The following is a 9582-nucleotide window of genomic DNA, read 5'->3' on the forward strand; positions in this document are numbered from 1 at the left end:
CGTGACAGTATTGACAATTCGTGGCAGTGCTGCCAACATTTACCAAGCAAAAAGTCATTCGCGCGCCCAGGAGCTGAAAAACCAAAACAAATAACAATAATTCGTGCACACCGGTGTGGAAAATGGCAAAATTCACGAGAATTAATGAACCATCGTCAAGTTTGAATGAAGAAGAGAAAGCATCCTTGGAGGCAATACGTTGTTTGGCAGGAGAATTAGAGAATCACAAAGGAGTTTTGGAGAATCTAATCGAAGAGTGGAAAACTTCATATAGAAGACTCAAAGATTTGCTAATCCGGAGAAATATAATTCGAGAGTAAGGCAACAGGAAGGTAGTTTAAAGAATTTATTTGCAATCTTATTTATCTTGTAATTTCAGGCCTGTACCTGGTGAAAATATCTTTCCTGCCTCCATAAATTCACATGTTCGCAACACTTTAGCTGTGGAAATTGTGAAATTGATTAATCACTTGGAAGACATTCTGTACGGTTTATTTAATTTTATTATCTACCTTTGCAGGATTCTACTTTTTTTCCTTCTTGTTTTCTTGCAGAGATAGTTATAGAAAATCCCTCGATAGAGTGGAAACAGCTTCAATGGATATTGAAAGACGAATCTGCACACTTCCGGAGGAAGATGAAAAATACTTGCTAAGGATTTTTAGTAACATACTCAATTCTCTTCGGACAATCATACCCCAAAGCCAGAGCTGTTACATAAATTTGGGACACAATTTAGCAGCTATGTGGAATGACAAAGCAACTCCTCAATCATTGCCAGAGTTGCCTGGAATTTATGTTTGGGATGAATCGAAGGAGCTTTCGGGGATTTTGCGTCAAATCAATGAACTTCTCTGCCAATGTCACGGAGAATTGCTAATGTGGAGGGCCCAAAAAGGACCTTTTGTACTTTGACATGCCGAGAGCAATAAGGACGATGTGGAGAAATTTTTTGATATGAAAAGGTACATAAGGAGAGGAATGTTAGAAAAGAGCGCATGATTTATCGATCCGTAGGAGCTTTCATGCGCGGCCATTCTCACGCTCACCCGAGAACCTTTCGAGAGATTTCACGCATTTTCAGAATTATTTTGGCCTCTGTACCTGTTGGTAGATTTTTAAAAATTAAATATTTTCAAAATCACGCAATTTGCAAGGAAAGAAACTCACCGAAAAAAGATAATAAACTAAAAGTGCCCAAAAGTGTGTTTAATTTCTCTTAGTTTGTGGCCTAATCATAAAAGTTACCTTCTTTGAGATTTCATTGAAACATTTCGGGACGAAAAGTTGAATGGAAAATGTGAATTTTCTTATTATTTCTCATTTACAAGGAAGGTGAATGTGAAAAATAGTTTTTTTTCCCAAATATTTTTCCAACATTTCCCACAGAAAGTTTTTCAGTGCCCCCAAATTGTGTGGGAGTTACCAAAAAGGAGCAACGACGTGTGGAGGTGGTATGCGAAGAGCTTCATGCTTTTTGAGCTTTTGTCTGATATGAGGATTCATTACATAACTCCAGCAACCACTAAAAGTGTGCCCCCCTTTTCGTGTAAAAAAAAAGAACATTCACACCACCAAATAAATGTAATAATTCCCCACAGAGTTGTGTCGTAAAAACATAAATTAATAATTAATGTCTCTTTTAAGGAAATTATGCTCTGTGATTTTTTATATCCATTTTACAAATTAAAGCGTCCAGCAAAGAAAAAGTTGAGCAATAAATCTCTCTTTAAAAAAAACATGAAAAAGCTTCTCAAAATAAGTGATTTAATAAAAATCTAAAAGTGATTTTAATTGAAACATCTATAAATAATATATTTTCATAAAAAGATCTTTTGAAATTAATTTATTGAAAATTCTTTGCCATGATTCTGTATGTAAAAGGAATCCTTTGAAAGTTTTTCCTTTGGCAAGAAATGAGGCAAAATAGGGTGTCTGTGCTTTTAGCATTCTCCTGGGAAATTACCAACAAATCATTCTCAAAATGAGGACAATTTTCCAATCGTCACACACAAAATGCTTTAATGAAAAATATCATTTTTCTCTATAGAATTGATATCATTTTATACATATTTGATATGAATAGTCAATGTGAAGAATGTTTTGTTACATCTTCTATTGATTTTTACACCAATATTCGTTGCCTCCTTCTGCGCGATTATATCTTTTTTTTTTGTTCATTCTGTAATAGAGTGTTACAACCCAATATCAAATTCTTTTTACGTCTCTATATAACTTGGAAAATTTATTATATGTTTGCTGAAAGTCTCAAGAAAAGTGTTTTAAAGTTTATATATCTGAGTGAGAAATATGTAGTGAGGTCAATTATGTGGAAATAATGAAATATTTTACGGCGACACTTCAGAGCTTTTTTTAAAGATAGTTTTAGAGGTTTATTTATTTTATTATTTTAATAAAATAAATTGAAAGATATTTCCAATAAAATACATAAATTGTTTTGTTAGCCCAATAGAAAATATTCTCTTGAATATTAAAAAAAAACTTTTCAATTCAACGTAAATTAAACGCGTTTTACTATCAGATTTGAAAATATCACAGCACATTTTTGATAGAAAAAAATGAAAAGCTTTTGTTAAAATATTTATTTTAAGTTAAGGTAAAAAAATATTTATGAATTTTAAGAGATTTAATTAATCTGTATTTGCTCTCCTCTTGTTCATTAATAATTAAAATTTAAACATTTATCAGAGTGAGCTTTTGAAACTCTAAACATTTTAAAATTGATTTTTCATTGCCTTTCTAGTACCTCAAAGAAAATTGGTCCAAATTGAAAAAAAAACTCTAAATTTTCTTTATGCTTCAAACATGATTTTCCACAATTTTTTATCAAAATCGTTTCAGTAGATTCTTGACAATAAATTAAAATATTTGTTGAACAGATTTTGGCGTCATTTTTTTTCTAAAGTATGACTTTATAAAATAAAAAAATGTTGACTCTAAAAATATTTTTTCCTGTTTTATAGAGCAAAATATTCCTTTTAAAAATATGAAAAATATTCTTCGATGTAAATTAGAAGTTTTCTTAAGAACAAGTAAAAGAGGGCTTTCGGTACAACAAATCATGAGGGCATTCTTACGATTATTATTAGTGCGTTGATTTTATAAATCTCACAATCTAATTATTAAATTCATTCAAAAACTCAAACAATTTATGTAGGTACAGTTAAAAAGGAAATTAATTTATGTTTTCCACAGACCTGAAATTTACGTCAATCACGACCAAAACCGGAAGTAATTAAGGATCTAAAAAGGAGCTAAATTTCTAAAAATAATTTTGATGCAGCACTAAAAAGGGAAAAAAATTGTGAAAAATTAAACATTTTCAACTTAAAGCCTTTTAGGTATCATTTGCAATTAAACTAAACTCAATTAACTTTTACAGCAAAGGGTTGAAAAGGGCACACAATATAGAATAAATGGTTGTAAAATTAGTCCATTACACCTACACACATAATTTCTATGCATGCAAAATATTAATCAATCCCTCGAACTTGTACAATTTAATTTTAATCCATCATTTTCTATCTCTATTATCACAGCACTGAAACAATTTTTTTTGCAAAATTCACCCCACAACACGCCTGAATCCCAAATGAGGGGGTTGCAAAGTATTGGAGGAAGCACATAAAAGCACAATAGTATTTGCGTAAAAAGGAACAACGCAAAGGAAGCGCACACATACGGCATCATCCCTGCACATTATTTGCACACAAGAAACCCATAATTTGCACCAAGAGCACCGCGTGTGAATCGTGGCATCTTTTTTCATTTTTTTGTAGTTCATTTTCCCTTTTCTTTCTTTCGCGTCTCATCCCTCTCAAAAAACGGCAAATATTTCGCATTAAAAAGGCAAAAAGTAGAGAGCTAAAAGAATGGCCAACACAGCACACTTATTTCGTAGACAAAGCTCACGCGACTTGGCGCCATCATCACCCAGAACTTTGGATAATTTAGAATTAAAGGTACGAGATTGCTTTATGTGCATTTTGGTCTCATAAATATTATGAGACCTTTCATCCTTTCGTCCTTGCTCTCATGTATCCAATATCCGTTTGTCTATTATTCCTACCATTTGAGAATCATAAATAAAGCTTTTGGTTGAATGTGTCCAACTTGGTGTCTAATATGTGTTGTAATATGGGATGTTGGGTGAAAAGGATGAGATTTTCAATCGTTTAAATTGTGCTTTTTCAGGAGCTACGTGGACGTCTCGTAAGAGCTGAAAATGGTTCAAGGATTTCAATGTATGGCGCCACAAATCAGGCATTTCAGTCTGATACAAATGACCCGCAACCAATTCTGCCTGAAATTAAGGAGGCACCCAATGAGGTACCCGTGGAACAGGATATTTGCCCGGAAAAACCAGAAGATGAGCGTGAAAGTTGGGATAGTAAACTCACCTTTCTCCTCGCAACAATTGGGTATGCCGTTGGGCTTGGGAATGTTTGGCGTTTTCCATATTTGGCGCAAAAAAATGGTGGTGGTGCCTTCCTTGTGCCCTACTTCATTATGCTCGCCGTCCAGGGGATACCGATCTTCTACCTGGAACTCGCAATAGGGCAGCGCCTGCGAAAGGGTGCCATTGGTGTGTGGCAGCAGGTGTCCCCATATCTGGGTGGCATTGGTCTCTCATCGGCTGTTGTGAGCTACGTTGTGGCGCTCTACTATAACACAATCATTGCGTGGTGCCTCATCTACTTCCTCCACAGTTTCGAGTCTCCACTACCATGGGCAGAATGTCCGAAGCGTTTGTACAAGAATTTCACCTACGATCTCGAGCCTGAATGTGTGGTGAGTTGAATTAAATTTTAAAATAAAAAATGAAGAAAAAAAAGTTTTTACAAAAAAAACTTTCACTTTCAGAGCTCATCCCCAACTCAGTACTATTGGTATCGTTCAACACTGATGTCCTCGCCGAGTGTAAATGAACCCGAGGTGTTCAATTACAATGTAGCTATTGCACTGCTACTAGCATGGTTTCTTGTGTACATGTGCATGGTACAGGGGATCACTGAATCCTCAAAAGTCGTCTACATTACGGCTATTTTCCCCTATGTTGTCCTCATTATTTTCTTTTTTCGCGGCATAACGCTCAAAGGAGCGGGTGATGGGTTAAAGCATCTCTTTACACCACGCTGGGAAACATTGGCTGATCCTGTGGTATGGCTGGAGGCGGGTACACAGATTTTCTTCTCACTGGGACTCGCTTTTGGTGGATTAATTGCATTCAGTTCCTACAATCCAGCCAAGTAAGCTCTCTATAATGCAATGTTATGTGATATTCCTCTAATAATATTTGTTATTTTTTTCTCCCTCAAATAGCAACAATTGCTATCGTGATGCACTTCTTGTGTCCATCACAAATTGCTGCACCTCCATGTTTGCTGGTGTTGTGGTATTTTCCGTGATTGGTTTCAAAGCAACAGCTACATTTGACAAATGCATGGAGGAGAAGACTAGCCTAATAGCACTCAACAAAACCACCGATTTACCAGTATGTGACCTCCAAAAAGAATTAGACAATGTGAGTTAAATCATAATGTTGTTATGTTAACCCTTTCAGGTTATTGGGTCATACGCCCACCCAAAGGATCGATTTTGTAAATGTTTCATTTTTTATATAGTTATTTTATGAATATTGAGTTCAAATTAGTACAAGACTATGTCTTTACAATCTCTGATCATTTTATGTCCACAAAAGGACATCCCAAGGACTCACATGATAAGGAAGGACGAAAAAACGAAAATTTTTGGGTTTTTTTTGCCAAAAATGTCTTATTTGAGCTCAAAGGAACCCACAAAAAATATTTTTAATTCAATCAGCTTGCTAGATTGATTGCGGACCTTAAAGGGTTAAACACTCTTTTAAGTTCTAAACATTTTTTTCTATGTTGCAGAGTGCATCAGGAACTGGCTTGGCTTTCATAATCTTCACCGAGGCAATAAATCAATTTCCAGGAGCACAACTCTGGGCTGTCCTGTTCTTCCTTATGCTCTTCACATTGGGTATTGATTCACAATTTGGTACCCTGGAGGGTGTTGCAACGTCCCTCGTTGACATGAAACTCTTTCCCAATACATCCAAGGAAGTTATTGTTGGGGTAATTTATGCTAATTTAACAGTGACATTTTGGACATTTTCCTCACAACGTTGTGTGTGAACTTTATCATCCCATTCCAGACACTCTGCTTCACCTGCAGTGCCATCTCCATGGTGTTTGCACACGGAGGTGGAAGTTACATTTTCCAACTTATGGATAGTTTTGCTGGCAATTTCCCACTCCTCATCATTGCCTTCTTTGAGTGTATCTCCGTGAGCTATGTGTACGGGATTAAGCGTTTTGCTGATGACATTGAATTAATGACTGGATCACGTCCTGGACTGTATTGGATGATCTGCTGGAAGTATGTCTCACCACTGGCAATGATGATCATTCTCACGGCATCATTTTGCGATTTGGCACTCAAAGGAAGCAACTACCCGGCTTGGAATAGTTTAAAAGGTGCCACAGAGTCCCTAGAATGGCCACATTGGTGCATTGCCATTGCCATAATCCTCATTCTGTCTTCTGTCCTTTGGATACCTGTTGTGGCTATCTGTAGGTGAGTGCATAGAGATGTTTTTCTTGTATGTAAATATTTAATTAAGATTGAAAGCAAAAGGAGCCAAACGTTCATAAGCTCAAAATTGTTATTTGCCTCCAATTTTAAGTTGATGTCTGAAAAGCTTTAGCAGCTGGACCTGAAGAGAAGAAACTTTTCAGGCTTTCACGACGTATTTAAAGTTTTTAATAGAGCTTTGAACTTAATTTGAGGAAAGTTCAGCAAGGAATCATAAACTTCAAAACTAAATAACTTTCGAGAAAATTTCCTTCAAGGATAATTAGAGGAATTAAATGAACTATTTTCCTGCAAAAGTGCCCATTTATACCAACTCTCTGTTGCACTACAAGAAATTCGGGATAATATCAATTTGAACTAAATCTGGGATTTAATTTCAGACTCTTGGGAATTACTATAATTGAAGAAACAGATCCCGCATGGTTTCCAGTCAATGAACTCCGTGAGGTGCATGGGATTGTCCCCGTGGAACCCACACCAATTGAACGTTCGCTCTTTTGCATTCAACCCGATGGTTCTGAAGGACTCTGCTGTCCAACGTATTCCCTGCGCGAGGAAGCACTCGAGGAGGAGGAAGAGTAATCCTGCAAAATCCGGCATTTACAGCAATTTCTTCTGTGATTTCGACGAGATTGTGTGTAAAAACTCTATAGGATCTCTAGGTAAGATCTAGGATCTAGGATCTAGACTGGATACAAGAGAATATATAAATATGGCAATATATTGCCATGCAATACCGGCTTGATTAGAAAATTAATATAATTAATATTGTGTCACTAATGAAGGTGAAAGAAAAAACAACAAGAATATACTAAAACAGTCATATCAAAGAAAGAAGAAAAACCATATCCAATAGTACTTTTTCGTGACTTCAGTTTGGAAAGTAAAACTTTTTTCAACACTTCCTCTTCAAAGACTGAACAAATAAAATGTTAATAGTAGGATTGCAAAAAAAAAAACAAGTTCTCACCACAATATTTGTGAAGTCTCCGAAAAGTCTTCACTATTCTACTCAACTTTACTTTCCTTCATCAATATTCAATACGAAAGAGTAATAAATTTATTTCGCTAAAATATAAATCAAATAAATTAAATTGCAATTCAATTGACGCCGTCTCAAGGAAGTTACTTCAAGTTCAATGGCGCTAACGGCAGAGGACATTACATACCGAGTGCATAGTGCCACAGAAGATTATAATAAATAATTTTCAAATGTGATGAGAGTAAAATATATTAACGTTATTTAAAAAAAAAAGAATTACAATCATATAAGGGACGATGAATTCATAATAAATCGAATTAAGCACATTTCAAAGAAAATTGTGCCGTTAACAGAAAAAAGATCGCATGGAATATAAAAGAATACATTTAAAAATGTAAGTAGAAAAATTAAGGAAATTCACTTGAAAAGCGTAAGATTGTACGACGTAATGATCCTTCAGTGCAAAGGTTCTTCATGTCATATCTCATCAAACTCTTTTCAGACAAAAAATTAACATTATGAGTGTTGTAATAGATAGTTTTTAGAGAAAATAGAAAATCGTTTTTAAATTTTTTTTGCGTTGACATGACAATAGTTGTTGCAGAAAGTGATTTGAAAAAAAATTCTTATCAATAGAGGAAGCCTAATTATATGCATAGTTGCATTTTATGAATTGTCTTAACATAAAAAAATTATCACTTTATATGTTGTAAATAATCTATATGATCCTTTAGATGTTTACAATACTAAAGGGACCTATGATATGCCTATTCATGTTGAGTATTTTCTGTTAACATTAGAAAATAACCAAATAAACAAATCAATAATAAATTGTAATAAAATATGGCTTAAAAATGAGGATTGTTTAAAATATCTTTTGAAAAGGCTTAAAAACAATTCCCTTAATTTACATTCAAGACGTTAACATACTTTTGGCAATTTAATACTTCCGATTTTCCCTTATTTAACAATAGTTATTAGATTTAGAATTTAAAATAATTAGGCTCCAATATTCATACTGGTTTACTGGGTTTACTATTCGAATTCACTTTAATTTTTCTTCTCAAATTCATTCAAGGAAGAAGTTTCTTCAACAATAAATAAATAATTTAATTTATAAGGTTTTTTTAGATGTTATTTTCATTCAAATTTCATAAAAAATCAATCAAAAAGAATTCCTTATAATTCATTTAGCAATAAAAATAAAATTTATTCGAGTTCCGAATTTATGTCCTGAACTAAACATGCCCTAAAATAATAATCTTTGCCTTACTTTTTAAGAATATTCATTTTAGCTATTTTTTTTTTAAATTGCAAAGGAACTTTAAATAATTCGTATGAATTGAAAAAAAAATTAAAGTGAATTTAATAGATTTTATATAACACACTCCACCGAACTTTTAGACCATCACCAAAACCGGAAGTGAACAAAAGATGTCAATATGTGTATTTATTCCTATTATTCACAGAAAATAGAAGAAAACTATCTAATTGTTGTTAAAGAAAATTCAATTGAGTGCATTGCGCGGATGAAAGTATAAAGGTTAAAATGAAATTATATTAAAAAAAAAAAGAAATATTATTCATGTTCTTAAAATTATGACAATAAAATGTTGCTTCTGTATTTCCTGTTTAACAAAAAAAATGAGAACATGGCAACATTATACAGAATAAAGGATGTTCTAAATTTTTGCGCAAACTTTTAGTGTGTCGCCAGCACAATTTATTTCAAAATAGAAATTTTAACATTTTATCTAAACTGGTTTGATTAAACTAAATGTATCGAATGCAAAAATTATGCCTTTATTAAATAGAAACATCATAATTATTAAACAAAAATGCGTTAATTGCTGAGAACATCCCTTATAAGAGTGCATTTTTTATAATGGATCATAAGAGAGATAAAACAACAATAAAGAGGACAATAAGAATAAAAATTATTGCATTTACATAATTAT

General features: G+C 33.6%; 4 protein-coding genes across 7 annotated transcripts in view; 3 read left to right on the plus strand and 1 right to left on the minus strand.

Moving 5' to 3' along the window:
* Nucleotides 1–9582, plus strand: part of LOC129790211 (serine/threonine-protein phosphatase PP2A 65 kDa regulatory subunit) — a 620353-nt gene that overhangs the window by 454530 nt on the left and 156241 nt on the right. The window lies entirely within an intron of this gene.
* Nucleotides 1–9582, minus strand: part of LOC129790342 (clavesin-2-like) — an 891203-nt gene that overhangs the window by 34406 nt on the left and 847215 nt on the right. The window lies entirely within an intron of this gene.
* LOC129790167 (chondroitin sulfate synthase 2) overlaps nucleotides 1–9582 on the plus strand; it is a 178164-nt gene that overhangs the window by 12341 nt on the left and 156241 nt on the right. The window lies entirely within an intron of this gene.
* LOC129790184 (sodium-dependent neutral amino acid transporter B(0)AT3) lies at nucleotides 15–9338 on the plus strand. 3 transcript variants are annotated; one of them, XM_055827560.1, is made up of 10 exons: nucleotides 15–316; nucleotides 380–484; nucleotides 555–1454; nucleotides 3561–3983; nucleotides 4216–4812; nucleotides 4885–5270; nucleotides 5344–5545; nucleotides 5919–6122; nucleotides 6203–6624; nucleotides 7023–9338. In XM_055827560.1, exons 4-10 carry the CDS (start codon nucleotides 3894–3896, stop codon nucleotides 7222–7224), a joined length of 2103 nt encoding a protein of 700 aa, XP_055683535.1. In that variant the 5' UTR covers nucleotides 15–316; nucleotides 380–484; nucleotides 555–1454; nucleotides 3561–3893; the 3' UTR covers nucleotides 7225–9338. The 3 variants fall into 3 exon arrangements, with proteins under 3 accessions (XP_055683535.1, XP_055683536.1, XP_055683537.1); XM_055827561.1 differs by lacking the exon at nucleotides 3561–3983; XM_055827562.1 differs by lacking the exon at nucleotides 3561–3983 and having other exon boundaries at nucleotides 555–1335.

The sequence above is a fragment of the Lutzomyia longipalpis genome, chromosome 2 (genome assembly GCF_024334085.1).
Source record: "Lutzomyia longipalpis isolate SR_M1_2022 chromosome 2, ASM2433408v1".
Lineage (NCBI taxonomy): Eukaryota > Metazoa > Arthropoda > Insecta > Diptera > Psychodidae > Lutzomyia > Lutzomyia longipalpis.

Coding starts and splice junctions, on each gene's coding strand:
- LOC129790184 (XM_055827560.1), top strand. CDS start 3,894: ATGGCCAACACAGCACACTTATTTCGTAGACAAAGCTCACGCGACTTG. Junction 3,984..4,215: donor TGGATAATTTAGAATTAAAG/GTACGAGATTGC, acceptor GTGCTTTTTCAG/GAGCTACGTGGACGTCTCGT. Junction 5,546..5,918: donor TCCAAAAAGAATTAGACAAT/GTGAGTTAAATC, acceptor TCTATGTTGCAG/AGTGCATCAGGAACTGGCTT.